Here is a 27,491-nt window from a genome sequence, read left to right on the forward strand (position 1 = left end):
TGTATTTTTATTGTCATTATTTCTATGATTTTGCGCGCAGTTCGCAGTTATGTGACGTGAAAATTGAGGTTAAGCGAGACGTCTTTATTGGTCGTTGCCTTTGCTTTCGTTGCTTTGGCTTTTGGCTTTTGGCTTATCTCATATTTATTTAATATTGTTGTGTAATCGTGTATTATTGTTTTATATACTATTATTTATTTGACAGCGTACATGGTAAGTTTTGACAAATGTTTATTCTTAAATACGATTACTCGAGTCTGGCAAAAATCACATTTGTTTACTTTCTTCTTGTCATGTTTTAGATATAAATGTACATATGAATTTGAAGTGTTTCGGCACCGTCGTTTGGCAGATTGAACTAATGTTTAATAAAATAATATTTTAGGCTTCTCCTCCGCCTTTGCGACGTATAAGTAATGAAAGCAAAAAAGTTTCCACTGGCGGTGGTTCTGGTGTGACTACGAGAAATGGGGCACGAAAAGCAAAAATACAAACTAGAGCCATGTCAGGGACGGCAAAGGTATTGTTGTTTTCATTTCTGTTATCGTTACTCATATTTTCCATTTTATTATTTGGAGCATGTCTCATATTGGACTGAATTTCTTTTCTTAATTATTTTAATGTTTTATGCTCTACATAACAAACAGAACCAGTGAAATTATTATTTTTTAAGAGAATTGGCTACCCAACTAAGAGAAAAGCCTTTGGATGTTTTCATTTTGCTATGCGTTTATACATCTCTTAAGTACATAAGTTCAATAAATTTTAATCCCCCGACCTTCACAACTACTTAACTGTTATCAGATAAAGACAGTAAATTAGTGAATTAACAACAACCATAGAACGATATTAATAATGTATCATCAGCTTAAGGTCAATAATTTTCTCTTCTACTACCAGCAATGTTTCTTCTCAAGCGTAGGCTAGAAGATGGAACACCACACTTCTATGCTTATATTCCTAGTTTCTTTTGTTTCTATCCATCCAGTCATATAATATATCGAGGCTTTACTGACAGAATGCATTAAGTCATCAAAACAAGTTGCGGGAAAATGGCATTTAAAGCTTTTTTATTATTTCAATGCATTATTTCTCCCAAAATTTTCTTTTATTTTAATGGATTTTAAAGCTTTAAAAGAGTAATCCTTATTCTAGAATAAGATTCTAGAATATGCCACTGTTTTTAATCAAAAGCTTGCACCTATATTAAAAAATATTTGAAATTTATAAAGACTGTTGACTTAATGCATTCTGTCAGTATAGCCTCGATATATTTCAAATATTTTTCAATATAGCTGCAAGATGTTGATTTTAAATGTTATGCTATGCCTAGAATAAAAATTACTCTTATAAAGCTTTAAAAGAATTTAAATATATGAAAATTATAGGAGAAATAATGCGTTGAAAGAATAAAAAAGCTTTAAAGGCGATTATCCCGGAACTTGTTTTAATGACTTCATTATTAGTTTAAGTTTGTAAGTGAAAATTCTTATTAGTGACCAATCTAGTCAAGTCTTCCTCTACTTTGGGGAAAATAAATTCAAATTTTATTCACAGTCGTGTATAGTTTAGTAATACAAGTTCAAAATATGAATTTTCTTTAGTCTACACAATATGGCACGCTATTAATAAGTATTTAGTAGTTTTTTTTAATATTTTATTTACTTTGTTATAAAAAAAAACTCCAGCAAATAAAATGTGAAAATACTAAAACGGATGAACTCCCGTGTTCTGTTTGTGCTTTGTTTGTCACGATTATCATCTTCTCTCATTATTTTATTTATTATTTCAAGTCTTGTCGGGAAATCACTCATTAAGGTATGCAGCTTTCTTCTTCAATATATTTTTTGGTAATATTTGTGCTGTATTATTTTTTTTGTTTCAACAATAACACTTATAAAACACAAATATTGAGAATAAAGAAATTAAAAAAATTGCAGCGTTCTTTGTGTTTTTCCAGCCTTCATCTGCATTGCTCGCTGCCAAGAAAAAGGCCCAGTTGAAGAAAAGAACTCCTTTCGAAATCGATCTCAGAGACCATTATCAAACGGTAAGAGACAAACAATGTCATTAATTCAATAGCATAGTAGAGGGCATTTTAATTAGTACGTAATTGCCTTCCTCGCTTTTATTCTCTAACGGATCTTCACTGTGATAAGACGTGACACTACCTAAAAAACTGCTGTTTCAATGACGTGTAATGCGTGATGAAAAAATTATTTAATTACACTAAAAAACTGAAGCATAATAAATTGATGCATTATTCCTATACTAGCTACGTCTAAGAACGTACGTATTTTTTTTTTTTCCAATTGTTGAGGGCAACACAATATTTGCTAAATCTGAGATGCAGTTAGTAAAGGAATTACATGTCTATGTATTTTACATCAGTGGAGACGAATATGTATAAAAACAAAATAAACAATGCATCATAAATCAAATTATTTATCAGCGTGAGGTTTTTCTGTAATTTGAACTATTCAATACCCAAAACATGTACGACTTTCGCTCAGAGAAATTTTTATTTTGTGGTCCCAAGAGTGTTTAATGTCGTAGATAAACATATTGAGTTCTCCAAAATGAAAGCCATTTTCAAAAAAAGTGTACAAGTTTGGATTTTGTCCAAGGGAAGAGACCGTTGCAGGAGACTGCTGCGAGACATTGCATATATTTTTAATCTTCTTGTCCAAATGTTGATTAAAATTTATGTTTACGTAATAATTGTTATTTTTGCATTCTTGAATAACATGTATGCTTCCACTTTCCATTATGTTGTATCACAACTTAATACAGGGCTCTTGGCCTCATGGAGTTAGTTTTTTTTTTTTTAATGTGTACCTTTGTATAAATAAATAAATAATTCAATATGGATAAATTTCACAGTGTACCATTGCCAATAGTTTTATTGACATTTTAATAAGAACTTTACTAATATTAAAGATAGTTTATACTTCTGCTTACTTGCATGTTACACAATAATATGTATTACTTATACCCAATGCTGGATTACTTAATTAGGCACTCGCCTCTTAGATTCTTCAAAATATTAGAATAAATAGAGCTGTATGCAGAGAATGATCAATGTTACAATGAACTCTTTAAGTTGATATACAGTTAAACATAATTCTTATTCTTGTTTCAAATTTTACTTCTCAGAAGACATTTTTTTTTTAGACTTTTATTTGTTCTCATTCTAAAAGTGATTTTCATGTATTTTTTGTGTACACTTAAGTTTTGTTACAATTTGAAGGTAATTTGAATGTGCTATATGTAGGTTGCACATGAATTTTATTTTTGTCTGCCTCAGAGTAACTGGTCATCACATTATTATAGAAATCATTTTATGTATCCAGTTTACTGGAAGAAATCTTACCTACCATAAAATCAGTTTGTTAGTTATGTGTGTCCTACATAAAATATTCAATTCTTGTGAAAGATATTTGCAGAATATGACGTGTTTGAATAAATAAATATAACTCTTAAATCTAGTATTCTTTTTTAATGAATCAATAAATTATTGATATCATCGCTAGCATTTTAAAAAGATATATTAAAAAATTCAATACAAAATCCTCGTGTTGCTAAGTTCACTTCCTAAGCAATTCTATAACTCAGTGACACAATTAATTTGTTTTTGCAGGCAATGGATTCTAAGAATGTCGAAAGGGGAGATGTTGGCCTCATACTGGAACCTAAGATGTTAAAACACGAGTGCTTGTGGGATCCTAACTATCCTGAAAATCCTGGACGATTATCATGCATAATGAAAAGGTAATTATTAAATTGATGTCTGGTAATACAATGAAATTCAATGTGAATACTTAAGAAAGGGTTGCTATAATGGTTCCATCATGTGGAAACAAATAGATAAAAAAATAGGTAAACTAGCCAATGACAGGTCATAAGCCCTGTAAATGTCTAGACTTCCATATTCCTTTCTCTAAAATGTTCTCCATCCCTATTGTAATTTGTTAAAGATAAAAATATGTTATACTTGTATGGCAAGAAGGAATGGTAACAAAATAAGTCTTAAGGTTAAACCGAACTAGAGTGGCACGTTGCGGCTAGTGACCGACCGAAGTTTGGGTTTTAACCAGTAAAATGAGTTTCGACTGCGGTTTTTGTTTCTGGCAGAAATTTGCCGAAACTTAAGCTCAGACGAAACCTGCAGTCGGATTACGTTATTAGTATCCCAAATATACATTACTAATCATATATGCAAAAAATTGCACAATTGGAGTTATTGGATTTTTGACCATTTAAATAATTAGTTATTGTATTGCCATTGTCTAACAAAAAATAAAAACTATAGTCGATAAGTTTGAGTTCCTATAGCATACATTGAAGAACTGTTACATATAAGTTACATGTATGACATAACAATGAACCAAAAGCGCTAAAAATAAACAAATTTACTCATTCAGTTTATACCTTTTATTTCATTGTGTATTTTATTAACAGTTATTTTAATTAACTCGTAAGGTTTAACAATAAAAACGCCTAATTTTAGGTGTTTTAAAGTGACTCTTAACTTATTTAAATACGTTTCGGTGTCTGCCGAAATTAGGTTTTGGTTTCGGCTGAAAATCTTGTTTCGGTTGGAGACTAGTTGCAGCAACATAAAATATTATTTCCACAAACCGTACTACAGCTGCGCTAAACTTTGCGGCACTCCATACAAAATTTTGTCATGCAATGCCACTGAAGTGCAGTGTCGCCGTAGTGCTGTTTGACCTTTAGTGTAATCAGGTAAATGAATACCTTATATCTGGACATGACAAGTCATAATTGAAGGGCATGCATGACAAGATGTATGTAAGTGGATGCTTGTATTTGGACTACAAATTTTAATGAAAACGGTTTGAATCATCAAAATGAATCATTCTGTTTGACATTCACAAATGTAATTAAATTTTAGATGCGAAGAATTAGGGCTGCTGAAAAGATGTAGGAGTCTTACACCTCGTGCAGCCAGTAAAGAAGAAGTATTGCAGTTGCACTCGGAAAGTGTTTATGATATGTTACTCAGTACCCACCAATCTAAAGATATTGACTTTTTGGAAGCCATTTCTGCCAATTTTGACGCTATCTACATACACCCTGTAAGAATTAACAAGTGTTTTTCAATGTAATTTTTATAACTGATTAAGCTGAGTTTCTTCATTTCCTTTACCTAAAATTCCTATTACGTTGTCATTCAAAAATAAGAGATTAAAGCTTTGACAGAGAATCTTCCGTTCTTCAGAAACGCCTAATAATACTTCTGAATTTTTATACTTTTTTTTGACCAGTTGTTTAATGAGCCAAATCAACAAATGAAAGAAATTAATAAATGTTTTTTTTTTTTTAATATTGGCAGTAGATTTTAGTGTGTAAAGCAAAAATACAATATTTAAAGTATGTTCAAATCTTTGTAAACAATTACTTGGATTTAACCTCTAGGCGTTAAAATGCTGTAGGTGTATGTTAAACCCTGTGTACTGTGATCATTTGTACCAGCCAATGGCTTCCATATTTCCATCTCAAAATTATTCTTCATTTCTATTAAATTATTTATCAATCTATATTATAAAATGGTTTGGTTTCTACGACATTTTAAACAAATTTATGGGTGCTGCACTTTTTCTGTATACATATTTATTTTTGTCTTATAATTATGTTTTGGAACTAAATTATTTTGGGTTCAAATCATTAAAAATAACCCTTGCTAAAAATAAAAGTATTATGTAATTTGATTCAATGCATTGTTGAAACCCAACTTTTTTGTTTCATTTTTATAAAACTATTCACAAAAATTAGGGATTAAATTCAGTCATTTTTTTTTAGTCTACCCATGAACTGGCTCTCATCGCCGCCGGCAGCACCATTGATTTGGTTGCCTCCGTGGCCCGCAAGGAGATAGACTGTGGCATGGCCCTCGTGCGCCCCCCCGGCCATCACGCCATGACTGCGGAGCCGTGTGGCTACTGCTTCTACAACAACGTCGCCCTCGCTGCCAAGCACGCCGTCACCAGTTGCGGAATGTCCAGGGTGCTGATTGTCGACTGGGACGTACACCATGGACAAGCTACACAGCAAATGTTTTACGACGACCCAAGGTATCTTATACACGTTTTGTCTGCAGTGTTTTTCTTTTAGGAAATCATCTTAAACCACTGACGTATAATACATAGATGCCTTTACTTCTATATAAGCTTCTTCTAAGATATAACAAATATTGCATAACAATAAAAAAATAAATACCATATAATGATACGCATGAAATCATTTATCTAAAAAAGAGATATAAATATATTTTTATTTTATATTTTTTTAATGTAACTCGTTACCATATAAACAACATTATCTGGCAGCTGTCAGTAATTTGAAAAATATAATTATCTACTTATTCCATAAATTGTATTGTATTGTCAAATAAAAATGTATTGTTTTTCACAGTTGCAGTACAATCAAAGCATTTTTTCATTACACACAGTGACATATTTCTGCGTAGCATCACATATGATCATGATGAAAGTCTGTTAAAGAATGAAGGTGCAGAAGACGATTACCCACGGATTAAAATGCCATTTTCTTCACACTAGTAACGCAACATCATTGTTTTAGATGTTTTTTTATTGAATCAACACAACATTACAAATATGTATAATACACTAACAGCTTTAATCTTTAATTGGTACATCCAATGTACTTGCTCATGTAAATGCTCAAATCTGTTTATATTTGATGGTATGTTAGACCATTTTTGTAGGTTTTAAAAGAACAGGTTTTGCATACAAAATGTAGAAGATTACATTTTTTGTAAAATTGCTTCTATCCATATTTTATCAGTCTTTCTGAGGGTGGACAGTAGGGTGATTTTATTTAAAATTCCAGAAAAGCAGCCTTCGCAATATATATATTTTTACAAATTATCTGCCAAATTATTTACTTCAGACCCGCCTTTAGGTGTAACAGTTGGTGTGTTTTCTCTATGTTTTAAGTTTCTTCAATAATGTGAAACTTATACTTAGTTTATTGAAAATATCAGTTTACATTTTCAATATTTAAACTCGATAGTGTGATGTTAACCCTTGAATGACTACTAGTATCCATATTATGTATATTATTTTTCGCAGAGTGGTATATTTTTCAATCCATCGCTATGAGCACGGATCTTTTTGGCCTAACTTAAAACAATCTGACTTCCACTATGTGGGATGTGGTGCCGGCACTGGGTATAACTTCAACGTTCCTCTCAACAAGACCAAGATGCAGGACTCCGATTACCTGGCTATCTGGCACCAACTTCTCCTGCCAATGGCTTTAGAGGTAAAGTACCCAACTTCACAGTAATACGTAATACTTTTTAGGCCTTAATAACATAAGTTCTACCAACATCTAATTTTTTTTCTATTAATAGGTATTTTCATATTTACAAATGAAAGTTACAGGACATAAAGTATAAATGTTAAAAAATAAGTTTTGGGATATATAGATTTTTATGTTTTCAAACCTCTTGGACATTAAAATAAATATCAAGGTACCTGCTTAATATAAATAGCCAATACTGTTTTATATTATCTAAAATGGTTTTCATCAATTATTAAATTAAATTATCACTTTATTTCTAGTATTTAACCAACTACCACCCTATAGAGCCCCCGCTTATTGTGACAAAAAGTCACAGTCAGCGGGTGGTCTTATCCCCGGTATGCATTAAAAAAAAAAATTATCTTGGAAAGTAGAGCTTTTATGTCAAATTTTATTAAAATGTAGATCATGTGAACTGCCGTCAGGTGCCATTATTAGTTTAAAACACATAAAAATTTACATCTATCCTTTTTATCCTGTCCCCTTCAAATATTAATTTACTTAAACGTAATGAATGTTTTTTTACAATCTTAAATTAGACTAGTTTATATCCATCTTTATATGTTCCAAATGTCAGTTTTTTTCTTGAATAAAATTCTTGATTAATTATTATATTATTCACTGTGGAAAGCAATGAAATATTTGTAATTTTCCCCCAGTTCCAACCACAAGTGATCATAGTATCCGCCGGGTATGACGCAGCACTCGGCTGTCTCGAGGTGAGTTTAGTGAACACATTATAAAAACATGTTATTTTGTTATTTTTGTAGTTTTCTCCCGAACTGGTGATTTGCTCAGCTGGATACGATTCCGCCCTCGGGGATGAGAAGGTTTATAAATGTCCATTTTAAAGCTTTGTGAATGTTGCCAATATACATTTTTTTCCCAATCATGCATATCTTGAAATATTCATTATTTTTAACATAACTGGGCGCTTATTTATTTAATTGTGAAAAAAAACAGTACATTTTGGGATGACACTATAAATAGCAATCTTAAAGCTTTGTCTTAATCTTTACTTAACGCATTTTGTTCAATCACGCATTTAATTTCGTTTAAATAACATGTATAAATTTAAAATTGTTCCAACGGAGAGGGGAAACATTTTTGAGAAGGGAATACGGAAGTCTAGGCATTTACAGAGCTTAATACCTGTCATTGGCTGGTTTCAGTGGCCACTTTGCACACTGTGTAACATTCACTATTCTGCCTATGTTTAAACATCCACATTTCCTTAATTATTCCATCTGTTGACTTTTGAAGTAAGTTATTTTACAAAAGTCAACAGAAATGTAAATGCCTAGACTTCCATATTTCCTTCTCAAAAATGTTTTCCCTCTCTATTGCTGCAGATTTCCAATTTCATTATCATCTATCTATAGATCTAAATAATTCACTAGGGAGGAAATCCAGCCTGTCTACAAACATTTGGACACACTCAAAACATTGTCGATATATAAATTTATTTACTTTACATATCATAAAACATAATATTTTTGTTGGTGAACCCCCTTTGAGCAAACCCTATGTATTTTATCTGTTTATGAGATAATTTTTTTAGTAAAAAAGTTATCATATACTATTTTATATCTCTGTGTCCAGTGGATGAAGAATACAGTTCTCGAAGAAGTCGCGAAAGCGGTTAAACCGGTCATTGGTTTTTCTAAATTTGCGTATTAAAGTATCGCTTGTCTTTTATTTCTATAATAAAAAAAGTCAATAAAATTAATGGTTTTCACCAGAATACGTTTTTAAAAAAGAACTTATAGTGGGTTTTTATGCATGGTAAATTTGAAACAAAACCGCAAAGCATAAAGCTCGAAAAGTGAAATAGATTTGCATTTTAACTTGAAATTTTGTCATTTTTGGTTTTATCCGTATACCGACGATATTTGAACTGCAATATTTCATTGCTCCTAGACTGGCACCTGCGACATAAGACTGATCACCTTACCTTCATGTAACAGATAATCGAAATGCGCTACATTTGGTTTACAAGTATGCACTATGGAAGGGGGATGATGATGATAAATATATTTATTTCTTTACTTGACAATAACACCCTTAAGCAAATCTTCCATAGAATGAGGAAGTTCTGTGGTTTTTGAAAAAAAAAAAATTCTAATTGACTATTAAACTAAGCCAAAAATTTTTTTAAAAAAATTTATCGTATTATAATCGTTATGATTTTTTAAAGTTTTATATTTCTGAAATTACTCCGCGTGTGACGTCTCAAGTTCTCTTATTATTATTTATTTAATTAACGCCCAGAAGGCTTTTACACTATACAGTTAAAATTATATATTATTGTATTATAGAAAATAGCAAAAATAAAATCATAACTATTCTACTCTTCCGCTTCTTCTTGGTCAATTCTGCCGATCGGTCCGCTGAATGACCATAAACCGGAAATCTTCTGCAACTTTATTATCGTTGGTTGATTCATATAAACTAGTGACGCCGTTCAAAGTACTTAATTTTTATTAAAATATATATAGATATTTTTTTGTACATTTTCAAGAAACTTACCGCACCATTTAACGCTCTAAGTTTTACCGTGCATAAGAATACATTTTTTGTATCCAATATCCCTTAGGGCTGAAGTTCCTCATTCAATTTTCCCTGAATTAATTTCAAATAGAACTATCAAATCAATATGTTCTAATAATCAGGAATTATATGTTTGTACTTAGAATAACTCATGTCTCTATTTATAAATAGCTAATTGTACATTATGAGATATTAAAAAAACATATAAATAACTGAGATAAATGCTCAGGCTTAATTTGTGAGATGCTAGATGAAACTTGTGTAACATGCGTTGTAAATCATCTTCAGATTCTGCCACTATGGCTGCATCGTCTGCGAAGCATGTAATGTTAACGACCTTATCTCCCTTAGTCCTAACACTTCCTCCATTCTTGAAAGCCTTTTTATTTTTTTGGTGTTAGAATTTTTTTTTGGTTTTTATACTGCCGTGATATATTTAGTTATAAAGATGCCAAACTTGCTTCGTTTCTTTGTTGTTCTGAATATGTGCTTTTTTTAAAGTCCCGAATTGAGTTAAAGTAACTCCTGGGAATGTAATTAATTTGTATTATACTAAAAAAAAATACTTGTAAAAAAATTATTTGCAACGATTTGATAAAATGAGAAGTTTATTTTGTCACGAAATTAATACAGTAGAACTCGTTTATCCGAACCCAGGTATCTGGATGGCCAAATATCCAAATCGTCATCAGGAAATAAATAAAGGAGATTTTAAAATTTAATTTTGCAATTAACTTTGCGGGATATGTTTAAGTAAGTTTTCAATGTGATTCTGATTCGCTGCATTATTTCAAAAGTAATCAAATCCGACACTCGTTGATCCGGATAATTGGAGTTTTACTGTATCATCTGTTATATGATATATGATAAATAATTTTGAGTTAAAAAAGTTATGATTGATCATTTTATAGCTTAATGAATTAATGTTGTGATTTTATTTTGCAAAACATGCACTTTATTATTTCATTCATGCGTTCGTATTTATGTAAAAATTAATTCTATCTTTAGGGAGAAATGGAGGTAACGCCAGCTTGCTACGCTCACCTCACTCAGCTCTTGCTGGGAGTGTGCAGCTCGCTGGCTGTGGTGCTGGAAGGGGGTTACTGCCCCGCGTCACTGTCAGAGGGGGCAGCCCTCACCCTGCGGGCACTACTGGGGGACACGGCCCCTGCGCTGCCGCCCCTGGTGCCCCCGTCGGATTCGTGAGTTGTCTAATATTAAATGTCAGATGGATCACTGTTAGAAATCAGTATTTTTTCTATCAACATAGACAGAACTATGTCTTTAGCATCTCTTCACGAATACCAATACCTACACTTCAGTACTTTATTATGCCTTACATGGATTTTTTATTTATTACAAGATATTGTCAGCAATAAAGTGTGATTTGTTTTTGTGTGATGTTGAGAGACAGGGAAAAATTCTGAAATATATGATTAATGTAATCTTTTTAGCTATAATTTTTTTTGTATTGTCTCCGTACAGTACAGTTATGTACGTGAAATATTAGGTGTTAACATAGAGTGTACGATGAAAATGGTATGAAATATTGACTAATTTGTTGTAAAATAATAAAGGAAAATCGTTATTTGCTAATTTGTTTTTTTTGTGTCCTCTCGTTCTCTTCATTTGGAAAAAAACAGACACAACTTATGTGAACACGCAACAGATTCAGAGGAGTGCTTTTTCGACTCGACCGCTACTCTCATATAAAAGTCCTGAGAAAGGAAATAGAGTGAACATACGTTTGCCTTGTCGTGTTGTGGTTGGTACGTTCGCCTACCATTCTCGAGGTTTTGGGTTCGTTTTCTGGCTGGGGGGGTGTGAAATATTGGTTTTAAAGGTAGTTCTACACTGCAATATTTAATTGTCCCTGGATTGGCACCTGAAGCTTAAAACTGATAATTTTTTATTCTAAAATTGATCCAGATGCGTTGCAATTGGAGTACCAATACAGCAATTTATTTATTTTCATTTTTATATTTATTGTTTTTTTTTTCTCTATAATTACATATGTTTACAGTACATGTGAATGATAGAATATAACAAAATGATAAGAAAAGAAAATCCTACAGGCCCTGTGCGTGGGTATACTGGTTTAATCAGCTTAATGTGACTGCATTGGTATACCAATCGCAGCGTATCTTGATAATTTTTGTTACATAAAGGTAAGATGATCAGTCTTACGCTTCAAGTACTAGTCCAGGGACTATGAAATATTCTAGTGTGAAAACACACTTTAAATAAATATTTCATATCAACCATGCCGGGAATCGAACTCGAGACCTTTCGCATGGTAGGCAAACGCGCTGACCATTACATCACGGGGTCGACAATACGACATACGCATACACATATAAAAAATACACAATAATTTTTTTTTATTACAAAATACTAAAAGGTAACATATTTTGATAGCAATTTAGCTAAAGAAATCAAAAACATCTCTTTCAATTTATGCAATGACAATGATTTTTTGTTTTATTTCCACAGCATACAAGAGACCATTCTGAACTGCATTTATTCTCACAAGCAATATTGGAACTGCTATAATTACCAGTCCACCTACAACACGGACACATCTGTTTTGGGGATATCTAACATCAAGAATGAGAGACATCACCAAGTGCGAGTGGAGTGGTTGGGAAGTGAGGAAGTACCGGACAAGTATGCCACTCGGGACTGTTACCCCGTGCAATCTAAAGACTTTGTAGACAAAGTCCATCAGAGACTGAACCATTTGAAAATTAGTAAGTTATGAGAAAATTAATACAACTCGGTTCCATAGAACTAGATTTAGAAATTACTAGTTTTGAGAAATGGCTGACCAAAGTTTTGCCTCGTCTAAATTTATTTTTAGAAATATGTATGCGTATATTTATGTGAAATATGTACCCAATTATTACTAGTTTTAGGATTACCATTGTGCCAATTTCGTGAATGCCAACAGTAGTTAATCTTTTTAAGAGAGAAAGAGTTGTGAAATACCTATCAAAAAAGAGACAGCTATTTCGCTATTTCGTCCTATCTGCTAATAGATTAAAGATATTTTCCACAAGTTCATCGTCTTCATTTTCTTCACTTGAACAGTTTATTTCTGAAATGTTTCCATCTCCAATCGCATTCAGAACAAAATCGTCGAATCCTTCCTCATCTGGTGCTACTTCCTTGACAGCATCTAATGAAAATAATAATTATTATTATGAATAGTTTATATATGAATTTATGTTAAGCATTTAAATAATTAGTTATACGGAATTCATAAAAAAACTACAAATACACGTAGAAAACATTGAAATATGTCATTACTCTATAAATGTTGTAATGTCAGAGGTGCCGCACGCTCGTGCTGGTGTAAATACTATCGTAAATAACTGCCACAATTGCCAATATTTTTTTTTAAAAACAAATAAAACCACTTAAACGCATATGTAAACTACACTAATTACATCGCAAGTTACTTAAATAATGAATGTTTATATAATACTTACGTGACAGAGTTCGACCTCCAATGCGGTGTGACATTTTGACAGCTGACACTGACGCCCCTAGCGATATATTTTTGAATCTAATGCCTTTAGAGTATTGCTGTAGACCTTCACGGTAAATATCAACTGGTGAAAATTTTGAAATGTTTTCGAGATAAATTTTTTTGTCGACCTGCACGATGGTGTTAGCCGGGTCTGAAAGGAATATATAAATATATGCAATGTCTCAAAGCAGTCTCCTGTAATTGTCTCTTCCCTAAGAGAAAATCCAAACTTCTACTCTTCTGAAAACGGCTTTCGTTTTGTTATGCATAAATAACTATATATAACTAAAAAAATACTTTTTGTTCTATGGAATTAAGCCATCTATATATATAAAATTACTTGTACCATTGATAAGTTTGACAAAAATTCTATAAGGAAAAACATGGGTAATTTTGATCTCAATTGCCAGTATCCGACAGCACCGACATAAAATTACGCATGGCGTACGTATATTTATGTATTATTATCACTTGATGTCATTAAGTTCAAGTATTCAGGAATGAAGTATTATAATTTTCAAGATGAAAATGTGAAAATAATAAGCTTCTTCATTGACACTGTTGTTCTCATTGATGGAAACACTTAGGAAGAAACTTACCAAAAAAACAAGCTCTTTCCATGGTCAAGGGTTATTTAGACTAAAATCTTATGACATTAAATGAAGAAAAAACGAAATTCTTAATTTTACAGAAAAAGGACAACCTAAGTGTGATAGATTCATCATCATCGTTCCCTTTCCGCACCTAATGGTGCATAGGGCACTGCATTGGTACTCCAATCACAACGTATTTTGATCATTTTCTTTTGTTATATTAAGGTAAGATGATCAGTCTTACGCTTCAAGTACCAGTCCAGGGACTATGAAATATTTTAGTGTTAAAACACCCATTTAAATAAATATTTCACATCAACCATGTCGGGAATCAAACCCGAGACCTCTTGCATCCAGGCTAACGCGCCGACCATTACAAAAAGATAAATGGTGATGGATAATTGATACATAAATGCAATTTAACGACTTTAACGACCAATGCACATGTAAATTTATAAACAATGTATTAAATATAAGATATCTAGAAATCAAAATCGTTTGTACCTTGTAACTGGACAAGTCACAAAAATAATGTTTCAGTAAAGGTTAAAAAATTTGAAAATATATATAATATGTTAAGATAAATTTTTCTTGAAAAAACTATATATGAAGTATATTACTCAATGTGTCGTCAAACCATCATAGATTATCGATGCACGGGGTGGAGCCAGCAAAAGTGCTAGACATACCTTGGAAACAGCACAACAGTATTTACTCAAGGCTCTATTCGGGGTCACCCACAACACAAAACACCCACAACAGAGGTGTTCTAGATGTCAGGTAACTGTACGCTATGGTACTTCTCGTTCACACACATAAAAATGATGGGAGTAAATATAATACAATCCATGAAACGCGATCAAAAAAGAGACAGCTATATCCACTATGGTACTTCTCGTTCACACACATGAAAATGGTGGGAGTAAATATAATACAATCCATGAAACGCGATCAAAAAAGAGACAGCTATATCTGCCACCTAAAATGACAACATCGTTTGGTCAGAGGAGTAACGTTGCTCCCAAAATCTATTGTGTTATTGATTTTGTCTCATTAGAAGTTGCCCTTTTTATGTACCAGTATCAAAATGATTAAAATTATGTCTTCTATTTCAGTAACCAATTTGACATCTCCCGAGAAACCATGTTACGTTTATGATGAGGCAATGTTGAAACACAAGAATATATGCGAACCGTAAGTTTTAATTTAATACCAAAATTACTGTACGTATGAGATGAAGGGATGTCTGTAGGTGCAGGGGTGGGCGGGGGCCACCATTGCCAGTGTAGATTCATTATCTCCCCAAAGGCCATGAGCTGTCAAATGTGGCAAACATGTCATATTGTAACCCTAAAAACAGTACATAAATTGAATTTAAAAACAAATTTGAACATTAATTTAACAATGCGTAATGTAATATAATATTATACTATTTTTACACGGTACTGCGTGGAACGTATCCCCCGTGTTTTCAAAAGAGGTTTCAGTGTTTGTTTTTATCTTAAACTTAGTTTTGTCCGCAAAGGATTTATTGATTTGTTTATCCAGCGGGCACGTGGAGCGGCCGGAGCGCCTGAGCCGGGTGCACGGGCGCCTGACAGAGTGGCGGCTTGTAGCGCGCATGCGGCGCGTGGAGGCGCGCGCGGCCAGCGAGGCGGAGCTGCGCCTGGCACACGGCGCGCCGCTTGTGGCGGCCGCACGCGCTACGGCCGCCTCACCGCCGCGCGCCCTGCTCGCGCAGCAGCAGAGATACGACTCGCTGTACCTGCACCCCGACACCTATGTCAGCGCCTCCACGGCCGCGGGATCTGTACTGCAGGTATTTACTGCCATTATTCGACGTCTGTTCCCTAGTTGAAGCTGTAACTGGATAACTTCAACATCAGCACAGGTAAGACTCGCTGTACCTCCACCCCGACACCTATGTCAGTGCCTCCATGGCTGCGGGACATTTGGGATCATTTAATATGTGACGGTAAGATAATCTGTCTCACGCTACAGATCCAGTCAAGGGATCATGAAACATTACATTGAAAAATCACCTATAAAATTAATATTCCAAGTCCATCCTGCTAGAATTTGAATCTATTAACCAGTACACCTCAGACCGACTTATTGCCTATTGATTCCCTTCACTAGGATTTTTACCTGAGAGTAGTCGTGGAGTAGAAACCACTCATCCAGGATTTTGGCTCTATTTCAAACACATAAGTGTATTACTAAAACTATGTTACATTGCCTGCCCCTTCATAAAACTAGTTAGTGCTTTTTCCAGTTCCGCACAATCACTTTATTGATTGTCTAGTTTATTGGTAAATTCAATATTGTCCGCTTGATTTTTTAATATTTGAAAATATTTTTTTAATGTTTAGTGTTGACAACATGTTTACTTTATTAGCAGGATTCCATTCTATTTCATTCTGTAGAAGTAAGTTTTTCAGCGTTAATTTATTTTTGGTGGCAATTATCGGAGTAGTGAATCAGAAACAGCAAAATTTTCATGAAACTGCTTATTAATTTAAATATTGTTTTTTCAGACTTGTTTTGCTAGTGAACTAAACAATAAATTTATTTGAAAAGTTTAATGTGACATATTATTAAAGTTTAATTTTTGTATATATTGTGCAGGTAGTCGACAGTGTACTGGGAGGAGAGTCTCGAGGGGGAGTGTGCGCTGTCCGTCCCCCTGGGCACCACGCATCGGAAGATGTCCACTGCGGCTTCTGCATATTCAACAATGTGGCTGTAGCTGCCAAGTACGCCCTCTCCTGCCATTCCCTCAAGAGGTAACTATCATCGTAATAATAATAATGATATTTGGCTGATTTATATAGTGAAATTTTTGTGAAAAATCACCTCAAGGGTGCTTTACAATTGTATAATTAAACTTACATTTTAACTAAGCTAATGGGACATATTATATTTCCTGATTTAAAAAAGTGAGGGTATGATAAACTAAAGAAATGAGATTTTAGTTGGGATCTGAACTGACTGAGACTTTCGATGATTCGTAAGTTTGAAGGCAATTGGTTCCAGGCAGAGGGGCCGGCAAAGACAAAAGCATGATCTCCAAATCTAGTGTTTGGGGATCGCCGGATTTTGACAAGTTTTCCTCTGCCTGAATCAAATGCTGACCTAAGAGTAGATTTTCTTTGACATGTATTTTCCCTAATACAAAGGTCCGATAGGTATTTTAGAACCATTTCATGAAGGGATTTGAATACTGTCTAGCAAAGCTTGTATTTTATTCTCCGGGGTTTTTAACCAGTGCAAATCTCGAAGATGTTGTGAGATGTGAGAATATTTTTTACTCCCGTAATACCCTTGCTACATTATTATTATACTCGAATGAGTTATAAATGTTTACTTGTAATTTGAATGCCATAGGATCTTGATTGTGGATTGGGATGTACACCACGGAAATGGTACTCAGAGCATATTCTTGGATGATCCTCGAGTCCTGTACATTTCTCTCCACCGGTACGATCACGGCACCTTCTTCCCACATTCTAAAGATGGAGACCATTCAAGAGTCGGTACTGGGCCTGCTGCTGGATTTAATGTCAACATACCCTGGAATAAGGTATTGATTCAGTTTGTACAAAACATACCTGCAATGAATTCTGTTCCACCTGAATTTTGTGCTTTTAGTTTTATTTTTAATTATTTTTAAACTTTCAAAGCGAGGAATGGGTGATGTAGAGTACCTGGCTGCATTCACTCAAGTCATTCTACCCATTGCGTATGAATTCAACCCTGAACTTGTACTGGTGTCAGCTGGATTTGATGCTTGTATCGGTGATCCTCTTGGAGGTTAGTAATTAGCTATTATTTTAATTTGCGGTAATTTTGGGATTTGATTATGTTTTATGAGAGAAACTTACATTCCGCAGGTTGCAAAGTGAGTCCAGAATGTTTTGGGCGCTTCACACATTGGCTGTCCGGATTAGCTGGGGGAAGAATTATCCTGTGCCTGGAAGGAGGTTATAATGTGACCGCTATATCTTATGCCATGGCCATGTGCACTAAAGCTCTGCTGAGAGATCCTCTGGTTCACCATTACGAGCCGAGGAAACCGCCGCACTCTAGCGCCGTAGAATCCATCAACGACGTTATTACTTCCCAAAAACAGTATTGGAAACATATTTGCTTTCAAGCGGCCTTACCAAAAGAAAACATATTACCAACTCCGGAAGAAAGCCGCGGTTTGATAGTCAGGGAACCACAAATTATACCCATCAAAACAGATAGAGATGATAATGATTCAAGTCTCAACAGTACAGATCAGAATTCATCTTACGATAGTCAAACCATTTCAGACAGTCCTATCTCCGATAGGACGATAGATAAAGTGATTCGGGACATCGATAACCTTTCTTTAGAATCTAAGACAGCAAATAAAAGTATTAATCGATTTCTTCCTGAAAATGACGAAACTTCAGAACATTCCCGACAATGTTACATTCGTAACGAAGTAGAGATAAATAAAATTAATGTAAAAAGTGTGTCTGATAATAAAGGCGAGCCGTCTCAGAAGCAAACTAGTAATACATTGACTGAAAGTAACTCTGATGCGGGACCTTCTGGGTCTAGCAATACTGGCGGCGCCAAAACTCAAACTCTTGTTGACTATTTGGCCGAAAACATTGATGTAAGTACAAAAGAAAACTTTATGTATCACAACTACTTTATTTTTCATATTTTTTTTTAATTCTATTTAGTCGATATTTTATTTTAGGCAATAGTCAATGAAGAAATGTATGCCGTGGTACCACTGCGTTGGTGTCCTCATGTGGACCTTCCACTTCCCGAACCCGTGGAGGAAAACTTTGCTCAAGGAGAAAAATGTAACAATTGTAATCACATTACTGAAAATTGGGTCTGCTTGCACTGTTTCACTGTAAGTCTTTTATTTATTTTTCTTATACATATATTGACAGTAAATATACAAAGCATAAAAAAAAAACCTTTATAGGCATAGCTTGTGCGTGGGTATACTGATTTATACAGCACTAACATACCTTATTTTCAAATTAATACGACCCGGAATTTGTAAAAAATCTAACTTTAGCTCAATTATTCATCAATATTTATTTTATCGTCTCCAAAGTAATTGCCATTAGAGGCTATACAACGTTTTTTTCAATCTTCGTAGCAGAACTGCTACGAGATCAGCCTACGAGAACTCGTAGGCTGATTTCGGAATGGCTTTTAGCTCCCTCTGCGAATTTTCTTTTATCACCTCAATCGAGTATGCTTTCTGTGAAGCTGTAATTTGAGTTTAGGGTACAGGAAAAAGTCTCACGGAGTCAAATCAGGTGAATACGGTGCTTGGGGGACAATTTTTATAATTTTGACATAGTAAAATTTGCAGAATAGACCAAAGATCGACTTGGTTTACACAGCTGTCATAAACAAACTACATACATGATAGTTTGCGCTAAAAATTGACACGTATGTCTATGACAATCTTACCAACTTTAAAAAATATATATATATCTTTAGTGCGGTTTTTTTAAATTTCAAATTCCGGGTCATATTTGAACATAAGGTATACTCAATTTTACACAAATTAATTTGATTTTTTACATGTCCCGAATAAAAAACCTTACATATCATTTGATAAAATAAAAATTACTCGGTATATGGTAAAGTGTAGTAAGATATTTCCTCTATCAGGAACGGCATTTCTCTATATTAACTTTTAGATGTATTTTAAGCTCTGAATAATTTAAGTTTGAATGTTTGTTTGCAGAGAGCTTGTGGTCGTTACATAGAGGGCCACATGGTGGAACATTGTGAAGTAACCAAACATGCCCTGACACTCTCCCTGGCTGACTTGTCAGTTTGGTGTTCGCAGTGTGAAGCGTACGTGGACCACCCTAATCTCTTTCCGCATCGCAGTCGAGCGTATAAAGTCAAGTTTGGAGAGGAACTTCCCTGGTCCTTTGGAAATCAGCCCCCTGAATTATCCCTTGTTTGATATTACTTTATAAACTAATTTTATAATTATTTATTTACATTACTTTTATTTTATTTAAATATATATGTTTTTTGTATATTATTATTTAATTAAAATGACTAACCACTGATAGTGTGTTTCATTTACTGTTTATTAAATTAATTCATTAAAAACTTATAAAAAAAAATAAAATTTGTTGCTCAAAAAAATATAGCAAGGTAATGGTAAAATTGATAAGAAAAGCTTCATATTTAAATGTACAAAATAAAATTTTATCCAGTTTGGGTTAAGGTTTTAATTTTTAACTTTATTAATAACATTCTTCACCTTCTTATTTTAATTCATATTTGTAAGTGGTTTAAAAACAGTGATATAAATAATTGAAAAATAATGACAAGTGAATTACGCTTTATTTCCAATTAGCGAAAATACATACATATTTGATTCACAGCAACAGCATTGTGCAAAATACAGTATGACAATATTATAAATTATACATTTTTAACATTGAACACTTCAATTAACGTTTACTTCAATAAATTTTCACTGTTCTTTTGATTTAAAAAAAAATCAAGTTTATTTTATTATTTCTGTGTCCTTAAATTTGCTAATGGGATTTATCATATTATAATATTTGCTGTTTAATATTTATATTAATTTGGAATTTTGGTGTCAAAATCTGTGTTGTTAACATTTAATTAACCTATTTACTAAATGATAAAGCTCAATCAAGTCATAAAAAATGTGGAAATCAACAGTAAAAATTCATTCAAGCTCCAATACCTAATATCAAATAAAATGAGTGTTATCTGATTTATGAAGAAACACAAGTTCTATATATTTTTATAATTTAAATGCAAATTATCTGCATATAGTCATATATGTATGTACATATATACTTTAATTCAGTTCATTGTTTAAAATGATTTATTCGAAATTAAAATTAAGATATAAAAAAAATTGTTACAAAAAACTATTATTATTTTAATCTCTTTTACCAGGCAAATTAAAGTTAAAGGTATCTAATTAAGAAAAAAAAATATATTTTAACCCTTCTTTCTGTGCCAAAAAAAATCCGCACGTTTCAGTGCACGCATACAAAAATTAGGGATTTAAAATCTGAAAAATGGAACATTCATAGGCAATTGCTTCAATCAACTTTATTTGAAGTCAAAAGTGATAGGCATGAAAAAACCATTTGTGGTCGTGGTAGAGGCTAGCCCACATCATGCGTAAAATTGTCTCTCGCTTGGGAATATATCTATAGCGTCGAGGGTGAGACTAAAGAGTGTTTGAGACAATCGTATATTCATACTCTTTTACTTCATCGTCGTGACAACACGACACATCAGTTAGCTTTCGATTGTATTGGTGATTTATCTCCAATTTCTGATAAAATGCTTTTTCTGTACCCAATAAGTATTTATTATTTAATTACAAAATATTTCAATTGATATGTAAATGTATAACAAAGGAATACTGAAAATCTTAACCGAGTATTTATTATATTTACGGATATATAAAAGTTATCGGATGCAATGTGTACTACTGACTACACAACGCCAGGAAGGGAGAGTTAAATAATGACTCATTATTTATGACTTTTTGTTAAAATAAAAACATTGAAAAATCATTTAAAACTTAAAACAATAAATTTATGACTAAACTTTTAAAACATGAAAAATATTCGCAGGGTAAAGAAACAGCAATACTTTTAAATTATTGTTCTTAAATATAATTTATTGTCATTGGTTAAAAATGATTAATGTCTGGTTATAATATCTGGTTGTAAGACTAAAAGTATTTATGGTTGCAAAATTTGATATTGGAACTTCTGTTCCAGAATATAATTAAGAAATTGATGTAAGTATTACACAAACAATAAATGACATACAGTCGAACTCGGTTATAACGATCACGGAAATAGCGAGATCTCGGATGTAACGAGGAAACATTAGTTGACATTTTAGTTCAAGGTTTTCTGCATACAATTATTCACTGTTATAAACGAGCTACTTCTCGGACATACCAAACAAAAATATTGTCAAAAATTACACAAAAAAATCTTCAATTGTTAAAAACATCTTTCTCGAAATAAGCACCTAAGTGATAAAATCCAAACGATCAGCTAACGTAAAGGATAAATACCGCCGGGCGTTGGGATCTGATTATGTTTATGTTAGCTATGTAAGTGTCTAGGTACCTAATTGGATTTTTCGACGACAATATTAAAAAATGATCACACATGGTTTTTAAAAATCCAAGCTTTGTGAACTTAGTAAGTGCCGGTTCGGGACATTGTTACAATTTACAGCTGCTTTTGTAGTTTATGAATAACATGCTTGTTTCGGGGGTTTTTACGAATTTTTTTTTAGATTATTTAATGTTTTATGATTATTTCAATACGCAATAAACATTACAAGTGGGTGATGTCAAATGAGTTCTAGACCAGATCAGTCAAAACCTAACCCCTGAATTATAAACATGTCTACCGAGTGTCTCTCAATTTGTGAAAAAGTGGCAATTATTCGTGAAATCGAACGTGGCGCGAAAAATGTGGAAGTGTGTACAAAGTTTCCTCTATCTTCATCTACAGTGTCAACATTGTGGAAAAATAAGGATGTTTATTTGTCTGCATTTGAAAAGAATATCATGGACACAAAAAATTTAGAAAATGCGATCGTACTGATGTCGATGAAGCATTGCTACAACGGTTTTGTACCCAAAGAAACACCGGATTTTCCATCGATGGACTAATATTGAAGGCGCAAGCGGAAAAGTTTGTAAAACAATTAGGGAACGACGATATTAAATGTAATAATGTTTTCATGTGATAGGTATGTTTATATGCATTTATTATAATTTTCCCTAACATTTTTTATTTGATTTTCTGTACGAATTATATGTACACATATGTATTTACTTGTTTACTTAGTGACAATGTGCAATAGCGATTGTATAAAAAAAACCTTTCACTGGTATAACGAGTAATGCTTATAATGAGCAAATTCAATCGGTCCCATCTTCCTCGTAATAACCAAGTTCGACTGTATGTATATTATTATCTTTTGATGTGATTATAATCTAATAAAAGTAGATGAATCTACAGTTGAGCTGCCATTATTAAATTGTTACTTTATTTAACAGGACTGCATAGATCATAAATAGCTTTAAAGGAATAAACCCAATCAATACATATCAGTGACATATTAATACATAGACACACCCTATAGAGTAAAATATTTTTAAAAGTAGTGACCCGAGAAAATACTCATCGTTACCGAGTTTGTTTATTTATACCAGGGCTGCATTCAACGATCATGCATATGCTACCAAAAATGGGAGGATACTCAGTTTTGGTATATAAAAAAGTTTGTATTTTAACGTTAAATATCAACATTAGTTTTTGGTGGATCCCAGATTCTTTCTCTAAATTCATTATAAATTTGATCCATTTATTTCATTCCACTGGATTTTGGAGAATGCAAAAATAATATTAATTTACATTTATTATATTTAAAAAACGTATTCGTATCAGTACACCCCTGTGAGAAGAGCTTTGCGATTGCGCCGCTAGGGGTAGTTTAAAGTTTCAAAAAATAATATATTTTTATGTTAATATTAATTGTTTTAAGCTTTCTCAATCACCCATGAACAAATATTTATCAATGAAAGGTTTCGCAATCCTTTTTACAATGTTTATCCGAAAGGTTTTTTTACATGGTTCATGACACAAGCAGGCATTTTGGTTTCGATTCTAAATATCACGCCTAGCTGGCGGTCAAAGAATGACTAAATACAGGTTGGGCATAACTGAGTTTTTGGGCATGAGTTAAGTGTCATCATTTTTGAGGGCTCAGGGCATGTCTATGTGCATTGATATGTCAATGGTGACATAATCATACAATATAGTTTTCATAACTTGCTGTACATTTTACGGAATATATTTTTTATAATATCCACTGTATCTCAATTCGATCAAAGTACATTAATATAGTAAATATTTTATAGTAAAATTAAGAAGGCAACAATTTTAGAGTTAAGCACTAAGCACTCGTTAAAATATCACATTACAACTTTAGGATTAATCATAAACCGTTAACATTTTAGCATTTAAAAATTGTTGTGTTATGGAGGTGCATGGATTTATATTCAACACAATTTAATGAGATCATAAGCTATTTACATATTTCACAAATTCAAATAGCAATTGTAGCTATTCTAATCAGAACATGTTTTACTCTGGATATTAATAAAAATAGCCTTAACCTAAAAATAAACATCAAATTTTTCTTTCAGAATTGAATTTATCAATTGTCAAATAAGATGATATATCTACTTTATATAAAACAAGAGAAAATTGATTAATAAAACACATGAATCTTTCTTTTAGATTAAGTTCTAATTTCCAGGACACATCAGACAGAGAATGACCCTCGTAATAGCAAGTTTGATCATTAGGTTTAGGTAAATAGGGAAACGCTTCGGTGCTCAAGTGCGGATAGAACTGAGTTTCCTCTTTTAACTCTAAAGTGGAAGCGTTAGTTTTAAACCAAGCTTGGCCTAGTTCTGATTTGAGAGAAGAAGGAACAAGAAGATACAGTCGAAATGAATGTTTCGATTTGAACTCGTTATCTTTCCAAATTACTTTGACTTTCATGAGAACATCATCTAGAGATTTAGAACCAAGTTCATATAGGAACATTTGTTTAGATAAGTAGTATTTTTGATTGGTATATCTGTTTATTCTAATTTTATTTGTACTTTCGGTCAAAAATAATGACTGTGGAATGTCATATACGTGACTTGTGACTAGATGAATGGTTGTGGCACGAGGCTTTGTTTTTAATTCGGAATGGAAATGATTGGCTACGGAATATATACCCCCTTGATGGATGAATCCGAAAAATAAAGTTAGGAAAATATTGCAGCAGCTCCAAATGATTAAAGCGTATGTTTTCAATTTTTTGGTGGGAATGCTGTCATTATCGATTTTTTGCAGCACATTCGTAAAGAGAAAGACGATCGGAAGTACGACTGGAATTAAAAATCGAGGTTCCTGGTGAGGAAACAAGGAGAGTATCGTCACCGGAGCTATCAAGGAGAATGTCATCAGTCCAGTTATACTCTGCACTTTAGGCATCGAACCGTAGGATCCCTTACTCAATCTGAAAGAATATAATAATGACATGTAAAGCGGGCATTTCAAAATGAAGTTTACTGTATTTATTTGCATTTTACAAGTTAATTGGGTAAGCAAGTACAAAACATAAAATTGAAACAATTTTTACGCTGTATCTTACCTGTACAACATTCTCGTGATGGACACTATAGCAGCCATTCCGAGAACATTGAAGAGCAGGGGAATATTAACCAGGACGTGTAACCAGCGCGGGTGCAGTCCGTGCTCGGCCAAGTTATCGCTCAGCAAGTTATACTTCAGGAAGTTGAACGGAGTCACTACAAAGTTCTCCATGGATACATCGAGGTACAGTATTTCGCCAGATGTGAGGTAACCGTAGTAAAAACTATCTACAAGAATCAAAAAGCAAATGGCCGGTAGCATGCTCAAAATAAAACATAATATCCGAACGTGAAAGTCTTTAAATCCGATAAACTTTGTTCCCAGGCCCCTAATGAGCCAGAAGAATACGGGCGGAATAGCGAACCCTACAAATGTAGGTCTATTGAATATACCTACAGCTACAATAGTAGCCATCTGAATGCACTTGCTTAATGAATGTGCGGGTAATGAATTTCTTAATTTATAAATAGTCACTCTCTCTACTATATCCTTGGACTTCTCATACTTATTGCTGAGGTATTCGTTGTGATAAATAATGCAGTCGGATTTGAGCATACAATCTGCCACGATCCATATTAATAAGGATGTTAAAATCATCTCCAGACTATTGGAGAAGGTGCGAGTTGCGTACACGAGTATTACGTGAGAGCTCGCCAGTGTCAAGAGTCTGTTTTTGTAGTTTTGTCCATACAATTTACAGACTTTGTAAAGGCTGTAATCATTTATGAGGGAAAGAAGGCAGTAGAATAACCGGGGAAATATTAAAATGAAGTAAGGTGTTCTCAAACTTGCTATTAAAAAGTCCCTAAAAATCACGTTAATGAAATTTAAAATCATCAGCGGGAACCCTATTGTAAGGTGAGAAAGAGCCACATTTCTCAAAGGGAATGTTGTGTTGAATTCCCAACAGTGGCGAACTTCCACACTGAGGATATCACCTGCAATAGTAAAAGTTTTTTAATTTGTTTTATTTTAATAATAGGACTAAAAGAAATAAAATATGTAAAGAGAAAATAATAAGCTCTTAGCATACCTGTAATCGGTTCCATAGTTTGAAAAAACTCATCTGGGTGAATATATCCATTTTGTGGAAAGCATGCCAAGATGAATCTTATTGCAACTAATATCCAATAGGAATATGGAAGAACTGGCGAAGGATTTTCCTTAATAGCTGAACGAACATTTCTTTTCAGAAACATGTCGATATTATCCGATACTATTTCATAATCAAAATTGTTGGTTCTACATTAGACCTATTCACTGTTTGTACTCAATAAATTTTGATCACAATATAAGGTAATTATTATGTAATTATTTCGGTAAAACGCATAATTTTATCAAAAAAGTTGTATTTTCCTTTCTGTCAGTTATAATTTATAATATAAATTTTCAGGACTCGACTCATTTTCGCGTAAGTTGTAAATCACTTTATTTTTTTTTTTATTTTACTTTATATTGGTGCAACTGCCTGTCACTTCAGTGTAACTGTCACTGTCATTGAACAAAAAACTTCTAAGTTCATTCATCTTCTATGCACAGCATACCCACGACTGGTATTCCGAATGCAATTATAGCACGTTTTTACATACTAAATACGCGCTGTAAAAGCATTTGGAATACCAGCCGTGGTGAGTCAGGGTTCAGTGCAAAGCCATAAATATTCATGTTTTTTCCCCTTAACTAGGGTCTTTTACCAAAACTTTATAATATCGGCCGAAAACAAGTTACATGCATGCAAATAATTATAATAAGCACAAAAAACGTATTTTATAATAATATTCAAAATGCTTTTTCAGCATTTTATTTTATTTTTATTTTAAAAAAGATATTATTTTCATTCTTGTGATAAACTGAAGTATTTCTTTTTTGTTACCATTTTCAACGAGTTGTAAATAAGTCACCTTTAGAAAAAAGGAATCAAGTTGTGGTAGAGCAGGGAAACGTTTGATTTTATAAAAGAAATGTGGATGTTCAAATAATGAAAGTGTTTTGAATTTTGAATAGTATATGAAGTGAACACTGTAAGTGTACGCATTTAAATATTAATCTTAAAAATGTTTTACAACATCGTCAGTTTTAATATTTGTCAGTAAGTCATGTTCATAATTATGAGTCTTGTTCTGTTCACCTCGTGTTTGATTTCACCCCGGGTTTGATTTCCATCAAGGTTGATATATATTTATTTTCAAAATGCTT

At 33.0% G+C, this 27,491-nt stretch overlaps 2 protein-coding genes across 3 annotated transcripts; one reads left to right on the plus strand and one right to left on the minus strand.

Moving 5' to 3' along the window:
- Positions 1 to 15: 15 nt before the first annotated feature.
- On the plus strand, positions 16 to 20,120 carry HDAC6 (histone deacetylase 6). Of its 2 annotated transcripts, none has more exons than XM_088229190.1 (18): positions 16 to 213; positions 386 to 520; positions 1,961 to 2,050; positions 3,641 to 3,771; positions 4,919 to 5,102; positions 5,827 to 6,098; positions 7,119 to 7,311; positions 8,013 to 8,072; positions 10,912 to 11,105; positions 12,397 to 12,653; positions 15,144 to 15,222; positions 15,577 to 15,847; positions 16,657 to 16,814; positions 17,416 to 17,611; positions 17,712 to 17,841; positions 17,922 to 18,679; positions 18,767 to 18,928; positions 19,784 to 20,120. In XM_088229190.1, the coding sequence occupies exons 1-18, from the start codon at positions 211 to 213 to the stop codon at positions 20,009 to 20,011; spliced, it is 3,501 nt and encodes a 1,166-aa protein (XP_088085316.1). In that variant the 5' UTR covers positions 16 to 210; the 3' UTR covers positions 20,012 to 20,120. The 2 variants fall into 2 exon arrangements, with proteins under 2 accessions (XP_088085316.1, XP_088085317.1); XM_088229191.1 differs by lacking the exon at positions 8,013 to 8,072 and adding an exon at positions 8,124 to 8,183.
- A 3,677-nt stretch (positions 20,121 to 23,797) lies between these two features.
- Positions 23,798 to 26,798, minus strand: PIG-Z (phosphatidylinositol glycan anchor biosynthesis class Z). Its single transcript, XM_088229193.1, has 3 exons — positions 26,329 to 26,798; positions 25,294 to 26,233; positions 23,798 to 25,158 (listed from the first exon to the last, which is right to left on the minus strand). Exons 1-3 carry the CDS (start codon positions 26,492 to 26,494, stop codon positions 24,273 to 24,275), a joined length of 1,992 nt encoding a protein of 663 aa, XP_088085319.1. The 5' UTR covers positions 26,495 to 26,798; the 3' UTR covers positions 23,798 to 24,272.
- Positions 26,799 to 27,491: the final 693 nt, after the last annotated feature.

This window comes from Micrasema longulum, unplaced genomic scaffold, assembly GCF_059751315.1.
Source record: "Micrasema longulum isolate JH-2025_06_02 unplaced genomic scaffold, ASM5975131v1 h1tg000640l, whole genome shotgun sequence".
Lineage (NCBI taxonomy): Eukaryota > Metazoa > Arthropoda > Insecta > Trichoptera > Brachycentridae > Micrasema > Micrasema longulum.

Excerpts from the sequence above, each read along its gene's own strand:
- HDAC6 (XM_088229190.1), top strand. Across the intron at positions 3,772-4,918 it reads TTATCATGCATAATGAAAAG|ATGCGAAGAATTAGGGCTGC; the intron begins GTAATTATTAAA and ends ATTAAATTTTAG. Across the intron at positions 11,106-12,396 it reads CTGGTGCCCCCGTCGGATTC|CATACAAGAGACCATTCTGA; the intron begins GTGAGTTGTCTA and ends TTATTTCCACAG.
- PIG-Z (XM_088229193.1), bottom strand. The coding sequence starts at position 26,494 with ATGTTTCTGAAAAGAAATGTTCGTTCAGCTATTAAGGAAAATCCTTCG. Across the intron at positions 26,234-26,328 it reads AACTATGGAACCGATTACAG|GTGATATCCTCAGTGTGGAA; the intron begins GTATGCTAAGAG and ends TTACTATTGCAG. Across the intron at positions 25,159-25,293 it reads ATCACGAGAATGTTGTACAG|ATTGAGTAAGGGATCCTACG; the intron begins GTAAGATACAGC and ends ATATTCTTTCAG.